General features: G+C 30.8%; 9 protein-coding genes across 9 annotated transcripts; 7 read left to right on the top strand and 2 right to left on the bottom strand. All coding sequences in view use genetic code 12, as the record gives it.

The window, feature by feature from the left end:
• Positions 1–18: 18 nt before the first annotated feature.
• POM152 (Pom152p) lies at positions 19–4067 on the top strand. The gene has a single exon (XM_064885150.1). The coding sequence runs from the start codon at positions 228–230 to the stop codon at positions 4023–4025; it is 3798 nt and encodes a 1265-aa protein (XP_064735823.1). The 5' UTR covers positions 19–227; the 3' UTR covers positions 4026–4067.
• On the bottom strand, positions 4068–4582 carry PHHB (4a-hydroxytetrahydrobiopterin dehydratase). The gene has a single exon (XM_064885151.1). The coding sequence runs from the start codon at positions 4451–4453 to the stop codon at positions 4109–4111; it is 345 nt and encodes a 114-aa protein (XP_064735822.1). The 5' UTR covers positions 4454–4582; the 3' UTR covers positions 4068–4108.
• A 24-nt stretch (positions 4583–4606) lies between these two features.
• Positions 4607–7017, top strand: RJT21DRAFT_100431 (uncharacterized protein). Its single transcript, XM_064879711.1, has 2 exons — positions 4607–6721; positions 6890–7017. Exons 1-2 carry the CDS (start codon positions 4711–4713, stop codon positions 6940–6942), a joined length of 2064 nt encoding a protein of 687 aa, XP_064735821.1. The 5' UTR covers positions 4607–4710; the 3' UTR covers positions 6943–7017.
• Positions 7018–7285: 268 nt separating this feature from the next.
• On the top strand, positions 7286–10784 carry ZCF9 (Zcf9p; the record flags this gene model as incomplete). Its single annotated transcript, XM_064879925.1, has 5 exons — positions 7286–7746; positions 7918–8262; positions 8305–8586; positions 8887–9718; positions 9872–10784. The coding sequence occupies exons 1-5, from the start codon at positions 7449–7451 to the stop codon at positions 10782–10784; spliced, it is 2670 nt and encodes an 889-aa protein (XP_064735820.1). The 5' UTR covers positions 7286–7448.
• A 130-nt stretch (positions 10785–10914) lies between these two features.
• RJT21DRAFT_59010 (uncharacterized protein) lies at positions 10915–12460 on the top strand. Its single transcript, XM_064885148.1, has one exon. It carries the CDS (start codon positions 11045–11047, stop codon positions 12059–12061), a length of 1017 nt encoding a protein of 338 aa, XP_064735819.1. The 5' UTR covers positions 10915–11044; the 3' UTR covers positions 12062–12460.
• DFG5 (putative mannan endo-1,6-alpha-mannosidase) lies at positions 12460–14380 on the top strand. The gene has a single exon (XM_064885149.1). The coding sequence runs from the start codon at positions 12859–12861 to the stop codon at positions 14212–14214; it is 1356 nt and encodes a 451-aa protein (XP_064735818.1). The 5' UTR covers positions 12460–12858; the 3' UTR covers positions 14215–14380.
• Positions 14381–14558: 178 nt separating this feature from the next.
• RJT21DRAFT_110753 (uncharacterized protein) lies at positions 14559–16740 on the top strand (the record flags this gene model as incomplete). The annotated part of the gene is made up of 2 exons (XM_064879924.1): positions 14559–14976; positions 15043–16740. The coding sequence occupies 2 exons, from the start codon at positions 14559–14561 to the stop codon at positions 16452–16454; spliced, it is 1830 nt and encodes a 609-aa protein (XP_064735817.1). The 3' UTR covers positions 16455–16740.
• A 25-nt stretch (positions 16741–16765) lies between these two features.
• RJT21DRAFT_58999 (uncharacterized protein) lies at positions 16766–19119 on the top strand. The gene is made up of 2 exons (XM_064885147.1): positions 16766–17149; positions 17302–19119. Exons 1-2 carry the CDS (start codon positions 17110–17112, stop codon positions 19083–19085), a joined length of 1824 nt encoding a protein of 607 aa, XP_064735816.1. The 5' UTR covers positions 16766–17109; the 3' UTR covers positions 19086–19119.
• Positions 19017–20964, bottom strand: SMF3 (putative divalent metal ion transporter). Its single transcript, XM_064882741.1, has one exon. It carries the CDS (start codon positions 20783–20785, stop codon positions 19154–19156), a length of 1632 nt encoding a protein of 543 aa, XP_064735815.1. The 5' UTR covers positions 20786–20964; the 3' UTR covers positions 19017–19153.
• Positions 20965–20966: the final 2 nt, after the last annotated feature.

Below are 20966 nucleotides of genomic sequence, written 5' to 3'. Positions count from 1 at the left end.
TGCAATCATTTGCACCTGGTAGCGCCGTACTGTCCGACAATTTCAATGTCAAATTGACATTGCGCTTTTGCGACAAATGTCGGCATCTCTGCGACACTTCAAATTGTAAACAAAGTGAAAAAAAAAATAATATCAATAATTATCGGCTTTGATCCAAAAGGTATATAGCCGAAACACTGAATTGTCCCATACTTTTGGTGCCCATCCACAGTCCATGATAGCTTAAAATGGCGACCAGATCTGTACAAGAGCCGCGGCCTAAGGAGGTGGTGGAAAGGCCACTAATTCTGGCGAGAATTCTTGATGAAGCATCTCAAAGAGTGTTCTTAGTATCATTATTTATAGCCATACAAAGTTGGAAAATATACGACATTATGTTATTAAAGACCAGTATTCTTGAAGTTGCCGGACAAAGTGTCGGAACCCTGTCGAATAACTTAACTATAGTATTAAAATATGCCATAATAGATGGAATATTTTTATGGATACTCCCCATATTAAATATTCAATATATTACTTTTAGTCCATTTATAACATTACTATTAACAATCATTTTAAATGGGATAACATTATTTATGGTAAGTGATTTAGGAGTAATATTGATAAGTGGAATTGCATTACCTGTATGGAATACTTTTTTTCATAATCGAGAATTAACTATAGGAGGAGATAGAATTGATACCAATCGACTTATTGATTTAGATTCCCATTTTAAGGGGAGATTAACAATTAATTATTTACCTGATTCTTCTGCCAAAATGAATCCCTTCCATTTCGATAGAATTTGTCTTGACTCATCCAATTCACATGCAAACCCCATTGAAATCCCTATAGAATTTAATACCACTACTGATATTGGATTCTTACAAATTCAACATACAACTCCCAAAAATGAAATTAAATTACTTAACTATACTGGCAATTCTATCAAGAGACTCTTAAGAAAAGATTATTCTCATTTATCCAAATATTCAGAGTATAAACAACTCGATAATATATTTTACGTAGAATTCCCTGTGACTGAACCAGGTTTATATCAAATTAAACAAGTTATTGATGGTAAAAACATTAATATTAGAACGTATAAATCAGAATTGGTTATACCTAATTGTCCAGGATCTCAATTTTATTATCCATCATCATATGATGAAACAAAGAATTATCAATGTATATCCCGTAATTCTCCTGAATTATCTGTTCAAGTACCTTTAATAGAATATTATGGTGTAACTCCAGGGATTTTAACATTATCTTCAAGAATTAATGGTAAACCATATCGAGATTTTAAATTATCTATAGGAGAAAAAGTTTCTGAAATCAATATTAAAGATTTAAGTTGGTTAAAATCAAATTCTCTTATACGAAATAGTCTTGAACAAGAATTATTAAAGGATGAAACTATCATAAGAAATGCTGGGGAAGGTACCCTTGAATTTCAATTGGTTCAAGTATCGGATACTTTAGGTAATGTTAGAAGATATAATCCTGTATCTCGAGATAAAGATGTTTGGTTTGTATTCAATTTAAGAAAGGCTCCTGTATTTGGTCTTGAAGATAATAATAAAGGTACGGAATTAATTATTGGATCAAACAAGAAATTATCACTTGTCGGCACAGGTTCATTACAAGAATCCGATTTCCCTGTAAGTGTAACTATATCATATGATAATAATAATAATAATAATAAGGATTTATTGGCTTCTAATATTTCCAAGACTTTCTCATCACTTCAAGATTTACTGAATGGCATAGAAGTAGAAAGAGAAGGTCATTATACTCTTACTAATGCCAGAACCAGATTCTGTCAAGCAGAAATTGATAAGAATAATATGGTTAGTTTGAAATTAGCTCAACCTCCATCAGTAGAAATTGAAGCCACTCCATTGATAGATAAATGTTTAGGAACTACTGGTTATGAATTTGGATTTGATTTTAAAGGTAAGGCCCCATTCTATATTCAATATCATGTCTATCAAAATCAGTCCAATGGAATTTTAAGACCTATTCATAATGATAGAGGAGTCACTTCTAGACTTTTAAAATCTTCTGATAAGAATTATAAATTCACATTCAGACCTCCAGCTGAAGGTAATTATGTGGTTAAATTCGATGATCTTAAGGATGTCAACTATTATAATTATCCAGTGATTGTCGATAAGACATATCTGACATATTTCCAAAAACTTTCACAGGTTTCATTGGGAGGATCAAGAACCATAAAATCATGTTATGGAGATTCTGTTAGAATTCCAATGAAATTTGAAGGGAATGGACCATTTTCATTTAGTTATGAATTCATTGAACTTAATTCCGGTCAACGGTTAACTCCTACGAATTCTATTCAAGGAGCTGAATCTTATGATATTGTTATACCTGCTACATTAAATGGTAAATCATTTCAAATTAAATTGGTTAAGGCGGAAGATAAGTTTTCATGTCCAGCATTAATTGATAATAATGAAGTAGTAATTGTTCAATCTCGTTCATTTATACCTGAAATTCAAATTGGAAGTGTTTCGGAAACTTTCACTATCATTGAAGGTGATCATGTAGACATTCCATTGCAGTATAAATCTTCAATTGGTCCAACTAGAAATGATAAGATTACTTATAAAATTATTAAAGATAAATCAATTGAACAAAAAGTAATTGGAGGTTCTCACATCTTACAAGCTAAAGATGAAGCTCAATATTCATTAGTATCTTTTGAAAATGATGGATGTCCTGGTATTATTAAGAATATTGACAGAACAGTGACAGTCTCTTATTATAATAAACCTAATTTAACTTTATCAAGTGATAATATTCTTAAACAACATAAAGAAGAGTCTACTTTACATTTATCAGCCGTTTGTAAAGATTGTAAGAATCCCTTGAAATTAAAATTAGAAGGAGCCAATCCATTTGTTATAGATTATGAGATTCGTTTCCCTAGTGGTAAAGTTGAATCTGGATCAATGAATATTGATAATCATGATGTAGTGATTAATTTACCTTCTAAAGAAGTTGGAAGATATCAACATACTTTTACAGCTGTTTATGATTCGCTATATACTAAACATAAGAGTCGTAATAGAAAACAAAAGAGTCAAATTGTACTTTATGATGTTAATCCTTTACCACTGGTTAAATTCCATGATGATAATAGATCAATTCAAGTATGTGAAAATAAACTTAATCAACTTGAAAAATCAAGTGCTAAAGTTCCAATTCTTGTATCAGGACAATATCCACTTACTGTTAATGCTTCATTAAAGCATGAGATTACTGGAAGAGTTGAAACATTAATATTCCAAGATGTTACTGAACCATTATTGAATATTTATGGTGGTGAATCGTTTGGATTAGGTGAACATATCTTAACCATTAATTCAATTACTGATGGGAATGGATGTAAAACAGAATCTATTTCACAAGATAATTATTTTGTCATTGTCATAACTGAACTTCCAAATATGAAAAGGTCAGATATAAAGAGAGATTATTGTGTTGGAGATCATATTTCTTATGAATTAAGTGGAGTAGCACCCTTTTCGGTATTCTATAACTTTAATGGACGTCAACAAAAGGCCGAATCCAATCATCATTTCCTGAGATTAGCTTCTAAACCAGGAATCTTATCTATAGAAGCAGTTCAGGATTCATCAGCCAGTAAATGCTTAGCTAATTTCACCAATATGCCAGAAAAATCAAATGAATTAACTCTTGAAGTTCATCGACTCCCATCAGTTGAAGTCAATAAGGGAGATTATATTATAGAAGATTTACATGAAGGAGATCAAACAGAAATTATATTTACATTTATTGGAACTCCTCCATTTAAACTTACCTATGTAAGAATATCTGAAACAGATCATACATCAAAGGCAAAGAAATCAGCACCTGGTAAACGTCCAGTAGTTGAAAAGCATGTTATTGATGATATTCAAGATTATGAATTAATCATTAAAGCTAGTCTTGAAGGTACTTATGAAGCCATTGAAGTTCAAGATGCCTTCTGTATTGCTCGACGTAGTAATTACTGATTCATAATTATATATGTATATAGATATCTACACTTTACACTAATTACAATACACATACTCATTACTTACTCGTTACTTACTCGTTACTCATACTCAGTATATGCTCGCTCAACCGCACTCGCTAACTCCACGTCGCGATCGGTGATTTGATTGCCGACATCGTGTGTGGTAGTCGTGACCCTCACTTTATTATAAGTAGTTTCAATTGTAGGATGGTGTTTTTGGTCATGTGCTATGGTGGCGATACTATTTAAAAATTTCCAAGTAGTTTTAAAATTTTTTAACTTATAGTGAGCTTCCAACATCTGGCTGTTGGTATTGGTACTGGTACTGGTATTGGTAGTTAATGACCATCGGGGGATACTGGCTGCATCATTGATTCTCTTTAGTTGGTCTAGCACCACTTGTCTAGCCAACACTTTAGACATGTACTGTACTCTATTGTAGTAGTATTTCTGGATTGTACTATACTCACAGGGTACTATTAGTCTGTACTGTGTGATATACCTACCGATCTCAGCCGATTTCCTCGTGCTCAGTAAATGCCGCGAACTAGTAACATTTTCTCGGTACAGATTTGGCGACACCGATCTTTAGTGAGGGACACAATTGACACTCACTAAATATCAATATAGAAAGAAACAAAGACAAAGATTCCGATTCTAACATTGTAGAAGATCCCAATATGGTATCTGCCTTGTATATACTACATTGGCCCGAATCGGATCTGAGAACTCTGCATAGCGAATTATTACTACAACGAAGGTATCATAATGATATACCGAATGATAATTTAGTCCTAATGGGATTCGATACCATATATACTCAATTACCCAGTCATGAAAGAGGACCCTTTTTAAATTTACGAGGAATTAATTATATATATATTAGAGGTAATAATGATATCATTCTATTAGCAGTTACTCCTAAAAACATTAATGCAATGCTGATAATAGTTTTCCTTAAACGATTTTATGATGTACTATATAATTATTTATGTACAATTCATCATCATAATGATCATAGTTCAGATGAATTTATTAATACAAAATTAGATAAGGATAAAATTCTTGATAATGTTAATTTAATATTTGAATTACTTGATGAATGTTTGGATTTTGGAATTATTCAAATAACTGATTATAATATTTTAAAGGAATTCATTAAAGTTGAAGCTAATTTACCAAAATTAGCTAGTGGACAAAATGGTGATATTAGTGATGAAGAAGATTCAAATTTTGTATCTGATGGTAAATCCAAATCTCTGTCCCTGGGTAAATCTTCAAATACTAAGGCAAAGAATATTACTTCTACACATAATCAAGCCATTAGAACAGATGTAATTGATCAAGATTCTTCATATGTAAATAGTTCAATTTTAAGAACATATTCACTGGCAATTAATTGGAGACCAAAGGGGATATTTTATCCGAAAAATGAAGTATATATCGATGTAATTGAGAATTGCGAATTCTTATATGATTTAGAGGAAGGAGTTATTAGAAGAAATGTAATTCATGGAATAATTGAAGTAAAATCTTATTTATCAGGTATGCCAGTTTGTAAATTGGGATTTAATGAAAAGAACATGTCCAGAATAGAAAATGATGATTTATATGTAGCCGAAGCACATCATGAAGAAATCCCTGAAAATCAATTGAAACAAGAAGAGGATGATGAAGATGATGAAGATGATGAAGATGATTTAGGGAATGGACCTGAAGATCATAAAGATGAATCAGTACGATTAGTTGAGGATACAAAAACCTCAGTAGATGATAATAATGTGAATGAAACTCCAGAAGGATCTGAAAAACGATTCCATATACCCTTACGAGATATTCAATTTCATCAATGCATAGAATTGGCCACTGTATATCGAGATAATATAGTAACATTTATCCCACCTGATGATAAATTTACGCTCATGACATATCATGTTGAGCAACAAAAACAAAAGAGGAAGTTACCTTTAATAATGATAAAACCAATATATAAGATTTATCCTGAATCTAATAAGGTTCAAGTACTTTGTGTATTGAGTACTAATTTCAAAAGGCGACTTCATTGTCGAAATTTGACTATACGAATTCCTATTAACCCTCATATATTTAATGTGAATACTGAGTTAAAGGGTGATTCATTAAAATTTAAGGCAGAATTAGGTGAAGTCAATTTTAAAATTGATACATCTGAATTATGCTGGACTATTGATAATGTAAATGGGAAGAAATGTGTACGAATGATGGCAGAGATAGCATTAATTGATGGTAAGAACATTACATTGGACATTATAGATAAGTATCTTCATAATAAGCAAATCGGAGATTCTGAAAAATCCAGAGGAAATAGTAAAATAGAGGCGGATCAAGCAGATGATGATGATGAAGATGATGATGAAGAAGAAGAAGAAGAGAAATATAACGAAACTATTAGCGAATTAGATAGATTTTATGGAGTGCATGGACAATCATCAACTATTCTGAATGAAATAAAGAGGATTTCCAAATTAAGATATGACTACAATGAAATTCAACTAAGTTTCAATCTTCCTCTGTTAACTTATTCTGGTTTGAAACTAATTTATTTAAGTATTCAAGAAGATCAATTACACTACACATGTTTCCCGTGGATAAGGTATATGACCAAATCGCAAAGGAAACAGACAGATAAGCATAATACTACTAGTAATACAAGTAGTGATAAAGATAATAATAATAATAATATTAATTATAATAATAATAATAACAATAATAAGAAAGGGGCCGTTACAGGCAAACAGGGTCATAATAGTAAAGAGTTGTATACCAATAATAACAATTCTGGTGATATTTCTAGTACCGATAATAATATTCAAAAGCAAGAAGACTATCGATTTAGATTAGGTAAAAGTTGTTTCCAACTAGTAAATAGTTAATAAGTTAACCATATGGACCCCGACTTTATTAAATAAATATAATTAATATAATTAATATAATTATTAATAAAAAGTACTATTAAAGATAAATACTTATTTGTAAATTTAATGGCCGCCTCGGGATAATCTTTCCCGATTGGGAAATGCCTCCCTATAGGGGTAGGGGTAGCGGTAGACGGCGGATTAATTTTAAATTTAATGTAAAATGATGGCCGTAGATGCAGGATGCAACCTACTAACAATTTTCTTTTTTTATTTAGCGGCTCTTATCTTATCATTTTATTTTTCAGACATTGTTGGAGAATGCATTATATGGAGGAAAAGTCCACTAAGAATGGGAAGCCAGTTTTATAGGAGTCGCTAATAGTTTTATATATATGGAATATTTTGCTGTTATTGGATGATATGAACTTTGAAGTATACAATAATCACACCATTTTTTTAACTTAAAACTTCCTGTTTCAGTATTAGTTAAAAGGGTTCCATTAAACCTTTGGAGCGGAAAAATGTCTCCTACCAAGAATGGGTTAGATACTACCAGTATCAATAATACTACTGCTACTACTAATACTACTTCTAATAACAATAATAATACTAATAGTAATAATAATAAACAAAATGATTCTACTAAACAAAAAATAACCAAATCAAGAAATGGGTGTCTAACTTGTAAGAAGAAACGTCTTAAGTGTGATGAAACAAAGCCCGAATGTCTCAATTGTCAAAAGAAGAATATCGAATGTGGAGGTTATGCCACTAATTTTAAATGGAGATCATTTAATGATTCATCAAATGATTTTCAAAGTGTTATAATGGCTCCAACTCCGGGTTCTACTACCAGTAGTAGTCATAGTACCAATCTTTCATTATCAATTTCCAATACCAGTATTAATTCTCTGGGTTCTCCTCCTAATCAAGTATATACTAGTCCTGAAGATGAGAAACTACCTTTTACTAAGAAGAGAAGAGTCTCAGATGTAAGTAGTAATAAATCAAGTAATGATTCTTTCAGAAGACATCTTGAATTGGCATCCTTATCAGTCACAGGGAAGTCAATTAAGGATATAAAGATTGAAAATGATTTGATATCTAAAGGGTTGAATCCTCAAAGTTATAAACGTAGAAATACTCATTCACATTCCAATCTCAATTCCAATTCCAATTCTAATTCTAATAGTAACATATCTGTAAAAAGTACTCAAACAAGTGTAACATTAAAGAGAAGTAATAGTGAAGCAAAGATAAAACTAGAACATAATAATAATAATAATTCTAATATTAATGGATCTAATTTACAAAGATCTTATAGTCATAATAGTGGTATACCTCCCGAAGTATTCACCATAAGAGAAGAAGCAAAAGGAAATCGACTTGAATCTTTAGCGGATGTGGCAGTCGATGAAATAAAAAGATCACCTTCTGTTTCAGGTAAGGAATTATATATTCGAAATACGAATAATTTAAGTCCATTTCCTCAAGCTTTTTCACCCAATTTTACCGACTTTATGAGATCCACTGTCGGAGATGATAATTTTTCAAAGGATAATAAATTTAAAGAAAACTCCTTAGAATCCTTTGATATCAACTTAACTCCTTCCCTTTCAGCTATTATTAATTTTGCAGTTAATATGGAAGACAATACTGGTATAGATTCAAAAGTAAAGTTTTCCTTAGAAAGTCCTTTAAGTCCTATGAATTTGAGTAATCCCCAACAAATAGAGTCCCATAACAATATATACACCAACAACAACAACAGCAACAGCAACAATCATAGTGACAATATTAATAGCAATGGATCTGATGCTAGTCTTGCTAGTCCTGAACATCCTGACTCCGCTAATCGTAGAAGAAGTGAAATCTCAGAACCTACATCATTATCTTCCATGACTGGGGAGTATGATACATTTGGAAAATTATCCATGTTGAGTAGTGGAGAAACACCAGTTTCAATACAAACTCCTATACCTACAAGTATGTCACATCGTTCATTAATAAAAACTTCAGAACAAGAACAAATTCTTCTTTTATATTCTGAATACACTTGTTCTATTATGTCTATTAAAAATGGAGCCCAAGAGAATCCCTGGAGGAAAATGATTATACCATTATCATCGAAATATCCATGTCTTTTTAATTCAATTGCATGTATGACCCTATTTCATTTGGCAGGTAATACTCAATTCACTTGTACAATTGGTGATTTACGATCTAAAGGTTATGCATATATGAAACGATGTATTTTAGAATTAGCTAGTGGATTAACTAGAATGAATAGTAGTGATGCAGAATCTGCTTATGAATTACCAGCTGATATTGCTTTAATAACTTGTTTGAATTTAGCTGTTAGTGAATCTTGGAATACTCATATCACTAGTGGGATTGCTCATTTAAAGGGAGCTAAATCAATGATTCAAAAAGTCTTGACTTTATTAAAAGATCAACAAAATAGTATCAATAAGAAAAAGCAAGAAATTATTAATTCTCCTACCCCTATAGACGGAGACTTTGCTTATCTGGAATTTATGAAATCCAAATTACTTGATTTAAAAAGGAAATTAGTGATTGTAGAGGATTCAGAGTGGAAATCAATGTTTAATGATAAAAGTGATATATCTGGTAATAATGGAGATAAACAAATCGAGAAGACTATCCCAATTCCTCAAACTTTACAGTTTTTATTTAATAACTGGATCTATTTTGAGGTGTTAGCTCAGATGACAACTGATACAAATTATGATGATAAGGGAATTGATTTGGTTGCTACTATAACCACAATGTTGCAATCGGCTCAAGCTCAAAAGCAGAGAGATCAAGAGACCAATAAACAGCAACATCATCTGCAACAGCAGCAACAACAGCAACAGCAACAACAGCAACAGCAACAACAGCAACAGCAACAACAGCTCCAAGATAATGGTGATCTTCAAAGTGAAGCCGGAGCCAGTGTTAAATCTGACTCAACTGAGCTGAGTTTTGGTGCTAGCTCTAATGGAGCTGGTTTTACTTTCTTTGATAACTTTGATAGTTTCAGTTATAGTACTGATTATGTGGATCCATTATTGGGTTGTGCACAATCTCTCTTTCTGATTATGGGGAAAGTTGCTAACTTAATTGCTAAGGTTAGAAAAATCAAACGTAGTGAAAAGTTTAAAGGTAATAGTAGAAATTCATTAACTACAATTACATTGGCTACTGAATTAAAGAGACAATTAATTGAATGGAAACCTACTATTACTGCCGAGATGGTTAATCAAGCAGGAATGTATGAAGATAATAATAATTGTAGTAAGTGGGATATACCATCATGTATAGCCACTGCCGAAGCTTATAGATTTGCTACATTATTATATTTACATCAAGCTGTACCAGAAATCCCATCAAGTGGATCTCATCAATTGGCTGAAAAGATATTTATATTATTAGCTTCTATTCCTACTAATTCAGATTTACATACTATTCTTATCTTTCCATTATTAGTAGGATCATGTGAAGCTGAACCTGGTGAAGAAAGAGAATGGTGTGAAGATAGATGGGCATTATTATCACAAAAATTATGGATTGGGAATATAGATAGAGCATTTGAAGTTGTTAAAGAAGTTTGGAAGCGTAAGAATGAGTATATAAGAAAAATGAAACAAGAAAGTAGAAGCCATTCAGGTACTAAACAAACTGAAGATGAAGATTCCTTAAGAAATATATCTGTACAAATTAGTGGATTAATGGCTGTGATTAATAATGACCAAAATTCTACATCTATTGATGATATTAAGGGAGGCATTACATCAAGATTACATTGGAGTAGTGTCATGAAAGAATGGGGATGGGAAGTTTTATTGGGTTAATCATTCTCTCCCTCCCTTGTATATAATTTATATGTATATATCTATATAAATATTAGAATGTATTGAAAATTATATCCGTCATTAAATTCTCACTATAAACTTGACGATAAGACTAGTTCGCATTCGGATCAGTTTAATGCGCTATCAGAGTTTGATATTTTTGTATGGGCAGATTTAAGGGTGAGGGATATCATCAGATGATTTTATTTCCAATAACAAATTTGTAGATGTTATTCTTCATATAGATTAGGGTAGGTAGTATGAGTAAAGTTCAAAGAGTAAACATTTCTAATAGTTGTAGATTAATTAAGAGACAATTGTCATCAGTGTCTTCCCAAAGTCCATTAATGTCGAATCCATTTTCCATTGAGAATACTCACAAGATAAGAGAATCATCATCCAAATTCAATAAGCCTAACTTTATATCATTTGATGCATTTGATACTTTGTATACTCCTAAGGAGCCAGTTCCATTACAATATCATAAGATAGCATATGAACAATTTGGAATTGATAAACCTCTAGCAAGTATAGAACAAGAATTTCCTAATATTTACAAGCAATTATTAAAAGAATTTCCTAATTATGGGAAATCTAGTCAAGAAATCGTTAGCACTGCCGATTGGTGGCTGGAATTAATAATTCGATTATTTAATCTTAAAAGAGGAGATGAAATTACTCAAACCATTTGTAACCGATTACTTGATCATTTTTCCGGTCCGGAAGCTTATAAAGTTTATCAAGATGTAATTCCGACACTAACAAAGTTAAACTTATTAGGTATAAAGTTAGTTATATCTAGTAATTCAGATGAAAGAATTAGACAAGTTTTAGAGTCATTGGGATTAATGAAATTTTTCAGTAAAGATGATATTTATTTATCATATGAGTTAGAAACAGGTAAACCTGCTAAACAATTTTTTGATAAAGTTAGTACTACAGTTCATTATGATATTAAAGGAGAAACTTTTAAGACTGATAAACTTAAAGCGGAATATTTAGAAGATTGTTGGCATATTGGAGATAATTATACCGAAGACTTTCTAGGGGCTGTACGTTCAGGATGGAATGGTATCTTATTGGATAGAGAATATAAAAGTCCATTCTTTGCCTCAACAAACAAGAACCACAAGCCATATTATGATGGATGTTTTACCGAAAAATCCATAGAGGATACTACAAGAAATGATGATTTTTCTATCATAGCCAATAATAGAGTAGTTATAACTCGAATGAGCCAATTGTTAGAACTATTTGAGTTTAATCCAAGCCAATAATCTATAGCGTGACCTATTTATAGATATGTACTTGGCCATTGATGATATCATAGTTTTTAAATTTAAGGCTTGGTCGTGGCTAAATTACTATGTTTTTTTCGCGTACTTCGCACTAGAAACTTGGTGGCCCTGTCTTATAGTATTCGTATAACACAGTACAGTACTTCTACTTAAGTATTATTAATTTACTATTAGTTGACTCTCATTATAATACTGATTTATTACTAGTTCTCTTCGAAATGAATATTTCTGGTGAAAGGCATAATTCCAAATCATAAAGAGCAGCATCACCTCTCATCGTTCTCCAGGCACAGGGTGCTGTTCCGTGCAGGAACCATCTAATTTTTAATTTTTAATTTATTATATTATTATTTAGTTTCTTTTGTTTTTTCTGTGTCCTAAAAAAAGAACCCGACAAAAACAACACACATTTAAACCCACGACAATTCCATACATTATTATTGGAAAGGGGTTACGTTACACTTTAACAGTCGATAACACTGCAAACCACATATATATCAAAGTATAAGTCACAGTTCATTGTTGACTACTTAAACAAGACATCTGCACTCCCATTGCTATACGTTCGTTAAAACTCCGTACACGACATAAATTCCTTTACGTCACATCGCTTCGCCTTGACCTGGATCAATCAATAAAAAAAAAAGGTCAGAATACGAGGAAAGGAAAGGAAAGGAAAGTAAAACCATTACACTGATATTTTTACACACCCTATAATATTGTACAAGTGTCTGTCTGGTAAATAACTACCAACTCAACTTAAAGATATTCATTCAATGCTTAATATAATAGTGGTAGTAGGTTACCTATTACTACAATTAGTAACCGTTGTTAATGGATTACAATTAACAAGTACTACTGATAAAGATTCCATTTGTAATGTAGCCAAATATATTGCTAATGGTGAATTAAATTATTACGAAGGTCTTAAATATGGTGGTGTTGTAGGAATGTTTGCTCCACCAAATTATTGGTGGAATGCTGGTGAAGCATTTGGTGGATTATTAGATTATTTTACATTCTGTGAACCAACTAATGATACTTTAAAAGAATTAATTTTTGATGGTATGTATCATCAAGCTGGTGCTGGTTATAATTATATACCTTCAAATCAATCAATGACTGAAGGTAATGATGATCAAGGTGTTTGGGGTATGGCTATTATGCAAGCTGTAGAAAGAAATTTTACTGATCCACCTGAACATAGTTGGTTATCTATGACTCAAGCTGTTTATAATACTATGAATTCAAGATGGGATACTTCTTATTGTGATGGTGGTTTAAGATGGCAAATTTTTACTTGGAATTCTGGTTATGATTATAAGAATTCTATTGCTAATGGATGTTTATTCCATCTTGCTGCAAGATTAGCTAGATATCTTGGTAATGATACTTATGTAGAAACTGCTGAAAAAGTTTGGGATTGGATGTATGGAGTTGGATTTATGGTTCATACACAGCAAGGATTTGTACTTTATGATGGTGCTGATATCTCAACTAATTGTACTGATATAACCAAATATCAATGGTCTTATACTTATGGTATTATGATGGCAGGTTGTGCTTATTTATATGATTTTACTAATGATGATATTTGGTTAGAGAGAACTCAAGAATTGGTTGATACTTCAAATTTCTTCTTTAATAACAGTATTATGACTGAAATGCAATGTGCTCCAAGTAATAAATGTAATAACGATCAAAGATCTTTCCGTTCATTATTTGCAAGATGTTTAGGGTTAACCAATGTATTGGTTAATTCTACAGATATCACTTCACAAATTGAACATTGGCTTGATGTAAGTTCTGTTGCGGCTGCTCAATCATGTTCTGGTGGTAGTGATGGAGTTACTTGTGGATTTAATTGGTCTGTTCAGGGTTGGGATGGAGTTTATGGTTTAGGAGAACAACAATCAGCATTAGAAACTGTATTATCACTTTTAACTGAAATGCCATTGTCTGCTAAAACCGGTGGTGTATCTCAAAGTGAAGTTAATGCAGGTTTGAATACACAAGACACTATAAATAGAAATGTCATTTCAATTTCAACTAAAGATAAAGCAGGTGCTGGTGTATTAACTGCAGTTGTATTAGCAATTATATTGGCTGGTGGTGTTTGGATGATACTATAGTTTGCCTTATACTATAACTTTAAAAATTTTCATATTTATTATCTGCTTTTACTTAGTTACTTGAGTACTTTCTTCTTGTCTCTCTATAATTAACAGTACTTGTCATAAACTTCTTATGTATGTCATTATATTATTATTATTATTATTAAAGTGTGTCTGTCTGTCTCTCTGTCTGTCTGTCTCTCTGTCTGTCTGTCTCTCTGTCTGTCTGTCTCTCTTTCTATAAGCGCGCTTAATACCAAAATGGAAATAAGCCTGACAAAAAAATTAAGCATCTCATTTTTCAATTTATTACTATCTTCGTTACTATAGATAAGCTCTAATTAGTATAGAAATTGGTAATAATGGTGTTATTTCCAACTATTAACAAGTTTGCCAATCCAAACAATCCTACCGGTATACCCGGAGGGAAAAGAAGAAGATTATTTATACCTCCATCCACTAAATATCCATTATTCTTATATGGAGAAGGTGATGATCAACGATCATTTTTATCATTAATAGAAACAAGTTCAAGTGTAGCAGATGATGAAGATATAAGTGATGCTGCTAGTGTTAGTACATCACGATCTTTACCGTCGACTTTGAATTCAGTTCAAAATAATGATGATCAAGAATCTTTCCATAGTTGGCTACTAGAAGAACATCAAAGAAGATATCTGGCATTATCTGATGATGAAGATGATGAAACTCATAATCGTCATCATAATCATAATCATCATCAAGCTCCTGAAGCTTATGAAGATGGACGAAAGAAAAAACGTCGTCATAGTTTTGAAAGACGTATGTCTTCTGGTGGTTCATTATTATCATCATTACTTGAAGAAGATCATGAAGATTTTGCAACTATTAAGACAACTTATACTAAAGAATTTAAAACAATTGGTAGATATTCCTTACCATTGGTTATAACCTTTTTATTAGAACATTTCTTTTCAATTGTTTCATTATTGGTGGTTGGACATTTAGGTAAAAATGAATTAGCTGCAGTATCATTAGGTACTATGACATCTACTATAACATTTGCAATATTTGAAGGAATTGCAACTTCTTTAGATACTTTATGTCCTCAAGCATATGGTGCAGGAAATTATGAATTAATGAGTATTTATGTTCAAAGATGTATAATGTTTTCCCTTGTTGTATATATTCCTTGTGGATTATTTTGGTGGAATTCTTCATTAGTTTTAAAATATGTTATAGAAAGTGAAAAAGTTATAAAATTAACTAATGACTTTTTAAGAACTTTATGTTTTGGAGCTCCTGCTTATATCTTTTTTGAAAATAGTAAACGATTTTTACAAGCTCAAGGTATATTTGAAGCTGGAACAGGAATTTTATTTATTAGTGCTCCAATAAATATTTTCTTATCATACTTCTTAGTATGGAATCCAACTTATGGAATTGGATTTGTTGGAGCTCCAATTGCTGCTGTTGTTAATTTTTGGACCATGAGTATACTTTTTATATTATATGTTAAATATATTGATGGGAATAAATGTTGGTTTGGGGTAGCTAAGACTAAAGATATCTTTCAACAATGGGGTCAATTATCTCATTTAGCAATTCCTGGGATTGTTATGTTAGAATCTGAATATTTAGCCTATGAAATCATGACATTATTTGCATCTTATTTTGGAACAACTGAATTAGCTGCTCAAAGTACTGTTAGTAGTATTGCATCATTAGCTTATATGATACCATTTTCTGTTGGAATTGCTTCATCAACTAGAATAGCTAATTTTATTGGAGGACAAAATATTGAAGGTGGTATTAAAGCTACAAGAGTTGCATTAGTATTAGCATTATGTGTTGCATTATTTAATTGTATTACATTATTTACATTTAAACATCAACTTGCCCGATTATTTTCTCAAGATCAAGATGTTATAGATTTAGTGGTGAAATTATTTAATCCATTAGTTTCAATTATTCAAATTTTTGATGGAATTGCATGTGTAGCCAGTGGTATTTTAAGAGCTCAAGGATCTCAAAAGATTGGAGGAATTATTAATTTTGTTGTTTATTATGCATTTGCATTACCATTTGCATTGTTATTAAGTAAAGTTGGTGGACTTAAATTGATTGGTTTATGGATTGGTATAGGTAGTGGAATGATTTTGATTGGATTTAGTGAAAGTATGGTGATTTTGTTTAGTGATTGGGAACAAATCATTGTTCGAGCAGGATTATTAAATGAATTTGGTGATGATGATGAAGATGATGATCTTATAGGTTAATAGTAATAGGATAATAATAATAGATTCTTAGATAATTTGCGAAAAGTAGAAAAAATGGGTGCAAAAACGAACACTAAAAAGAAGTAGAACAAACAAAGAAAAAGACATGTTATACATAGTGCTTGTTGTAGATGACTATGTCATTGGAGCATAGTGTTTAGTGGTAATCCACTTGTGTCACAATATACAGTAATAGATGTGACACATTAACCGAGTACTTATTCTTCACTGTATATAGTGCTATATTACCATAATCACAACAATCAACATAAACATAATGATTATACTGTGAATCATCCATACTATGTCTTTATATTATAATTGTCTACATAAAAATGCATTCGATAGAGAATATCTACGAATATCCATGAATATCTATGATCCGTGAATACCTAACAGTCTCTATGAATACCTATGAATTTCTATCAATTTCTATCACTATCTATCAATACCTAACAATATCTTTAACTATGGAGGCTCCTAACCTGTAAAACACAACCTGCAAAACAGCACCAACTTTTTTGTTTTTCTGATGAAATGTTCAACGCGACGAAATGGATTAACAAATAAGTACAACAAGACCTCACAACTTAACTGTGGTATTTGTTTTTCTGGTTCTCGTGATACATTTACTTAGTGAATTAATTGGAAAAAAATGGTTAAGACAGAGTCAACAAACTCGAGCGGTATCGAAGGTATGTGTGGAACTTTTTTAGTATGAATCGTTAAGGTCTATGTGAAACAAGGGATATTTCCATTGCCATATACATTAATAGAGACATAGACATAGACATAGACATAGACATGAACATTATTATTGATATATGATACTAACTATTTATTCTAGATTACTTCCCCAAATTATTACCCGATTTATTCAATGTATACCAACTGGCAGATAAAGAAACTCAAATTCTTAATACGGTTGAACTTCCTAAAGATTTTTATGAAGGAGATGCATCATTAATTATTTCATCTTATCATGAATATCTTAAGAATCATAAATCAATTAAGTATACAAGTATAATTGAAAAATTTAATAATAATGATCCTGATTATATTACTTCTCCTTATAGACTATATCATGATATTAAAATTATATCAGCCATTAAGATTAGTAAATATTCTTTAGGTACTAAACCATATAATGATATTGATTTCTTTTATAAATTCACTACAGAATTATTATTAAGAGAATTAAGTAAATATAATTTTGAATTAGATCAACCAACCGAATATCATAAATCAGAGTTAGAATCTCAATTAAGCGAAGATTTCTCAAAAATATTAACTACTTATAATTTAAATAATGGTGAAATAATTACTTATATTTCTAAAACTGAAGAACCAGAACCTCAATCAACTTTTGCACCTTATTATAATCAAAATCAAAATCAACAACCTACAAAGACAACCATTCAACCATTATTTTCATCTTTAATTAATAGATCTGAATTAGATACAAATGTTCCTGTAGTTCCTGAACATTATTCTATTTCAAAAGTTGTTCCAACTAATAAAGATTCAGTTAGAAATATTTCAACTTTAGATGGATTATCTGCTGTTAATACTAAAATACCTACACCTTTAGATCTGCAATCTACTGAAATTTTAAGTGATTTCTTTCATCCAATATGGTATACTTTACCAGTACCAACTTGGCTTAATTATACATCTCATGTTGCTAAACCACCAAGTCTGTTAACATCCCAACATACATCATTTAAAGTTCATGCACCATCAGCATCTAATCAAGCATCTGGATCAAATGAAAACCCCAAATTAAGTATCCTTCAAAATAGAGGACTGAATTCTGATAATACATCAACTACAGTTACTTATGTAAGTACTACTGGAGATAGTTTTAGAAGTTTTGCTCCTCAAGTTGATCTGAAAGATACAATAATTTCCGATGAATTCAAAGGAAAGATATGGTTAAGTCATATTGGTTATGAACAAATACAATTGATTAAAGAAAAATTTTTAAATTCAAAGAAAGAAGATGACATAGATGAAGATGAAGAAGATGATGAAGAAGATGAGGATGACGAAGATGAAGAACCTGAAGATCTGGTTGAAGATATTGAAGTTGATGTTGATGAAGATGGTGAACAAGTTAAAGTAGTACCAGAAACTATAGAAGAAGTAGAAAGTGAAAGTGTTCCTAAACAAATTAATATTGCTAATCTTATAAATTGGGATCCAGAAAGACAAGCAGAATTTGATTCTATTAAAAAGGCTAAAGAAGATATAATAAAGTCTCCCAAGGCCTTACAAAGAATCATATCAACCACTTTATTAAGATTGAATAAGTTAAGACAAGAAAGATATTTTTCAAGTGATAATAGAAATGTTTTAGCTCCAAGTAATGAAGAAATTAGACTTTATAATAAAGCCATTAAATTAATAAGTCTAGGAGTTCAAATTTATAAACTTAAACCTCAAGATTTAACAAGTAAGTTGAGCTTTAGTTCAAAGATTCCTGTATTAATTTCTGAATATAATGGAGTTTTACCAGGAGTTCCTCCTACTAGACTTGGAACTGGAACTATTAGTAATGTAAGTAAGAGTTCATCATCTAATAGATTACCCAATTTAAGAACTAATACTTATAAGAAAAAGAGATATTAGTACTTGTGTTATGTATTATAAGAATTAAATTAAATTAAATTAAATGTATAAATGTAAATTAATATATTCTAGATATCTGCCCCCTTGGCAAATGCAATAATTAAATATATGTTTAAAAATGTAATAATTAACCAGGTTAAAATACTAGCTATTCTTAAAAATAAACCATTTTCAAAGGTAACCTTTTTAACTGTTAATCCTTGATCAATAGGTGTTTGACCAGAACTATTTAATAATAAAGTAGTTTCATCATTATTAGATACTAATTCAGATGCATCATAAACTGTCATATACTTTTTAGAACAAGTAAACCATATTAATGGAGCACTTACAATTGGTAAGATAAAACTTAAAACAACTTGAGAAGAATTCATAATTTTAGATACCCCTTCTCTTCCTAATACACTAATTACAATAATAACTGGTACAATAGCTAAAGTTCTTGTAACTACTCTTCTAATCCAAGGTTTTAAAGCCCAATTTATAAATCCTTCACTAATAATTTGTCCTGCCATTGTACAAACTATACCAGCACTTTGACCAGAAAATAACATTGATAAAGCAAATAATAATCCAGCAACTGGTGATATATAATATGATAACATTTCATAAATTGATAATAAATCTGCATCGGCAGCATCTGGTTTTCCAAATAAGGTTGTACCAGCCACAATTAAAATAGATGAATTAACAAATACTGCTATAAGAAATAATGATATAACTAATTCAGCATAAGAATAATTTAAACAATATTTAATTGCAGCATATGATGGTCTATATTTATTTAATAATTTAGATCCATCAGAAATACTCTTAATCTTTTGAAGTGTATAAGTTAATACTTCTGTATCGTGATTATTATTAATATCTTCATCAGAATTAATAGATATATTGTCATCATTAATAATAGTTGGTTCATTTTCATTTTCATCTTCTTCATCTTCATCTTGTACATGTTCATCTACAATTCCATGTTTAATATCATAATCTTTTAATCTAGCTTGAACCAACGCTGAACCCAAAAATAATGAATGTGGCATTACAGTACTACCCACAATACCACAACTCAAAAATAATGCAGTTGGCTCTTTAAAGATTTCTCTATTGATTGGTAAAAATCCTTTAATAATTTCAATAACTGCACCCTTTTCAAAATGACACTTGAATAGTTCAAGTATGAAACAAATACAAGTTCCAAACACTAAGACTGCCACCATATTTTCAAAGAATTTAGTTTGTTTCATTGATCCATCCTTTTTATAAGCCATTAATATAATAAGTACATCTAATACTGTTATTAAGACTCCATAAATAAGTGGGATTCCAAATAAAATTTCAAGAGCTATGGCTGTACCGACCACTTCAGCTAAATCTGTTGCAATAATTGCTAATTCTGCACATATATATAACATAAGATTTAAATGAAATGGTAAATGAGCTCGACACATTTCTGCTAAATCTAATCCTGTAACAGTACCTAATTTAACACATAAAGCTTGTAATATTACAGCAAATAAATTTGACATAAATATAATGAAACATAATTTATATTGATACATTGCACCTGAAGAAACAGATGTCAGATAATTCCCAGGATCCATATAACTTACACTAACAACAAGTCCTGGTCCTACAAAAGTGTAGTACTTCTTGAGGATCCTTATAGATCTTTGAATAAATGCATTATTTAATATAGACATGATACCTAAATTCAACTATCTCTAAGGAACTTCAAGCATAAATCAATAAATTACAGTGTGTAGAAAGTTATAGTCAATTTAATGTTACCTCCACGTCTTCTCCAGAATTTATTCAGCTTGCTCGCTTCGTATACACTATTTTTTTTTTCTTTATCAAAACCATCAGTCCATAAGTCACGAC

This window comes from Scheffersomyces amazonensis (assembly GCF_036850825.1).
Source record: "Scheffersomyces amazonensis strain UFMG-HMD-26.3 chromosome Unknown RJT21scaffold_9, whole genome shotgun sequence".
In the NCBI taxonomy this organism is placed as follows: Eukaryota; Fungi; Ascomycota; class Pichiomycetes; order Serinales; family Debaryomycetaceae; genus Scheffersomyces; species Scheffersomyces amazonensis.
This window is presented reverse-complemented; position numbering and strand designations above follow the sequence as displayed.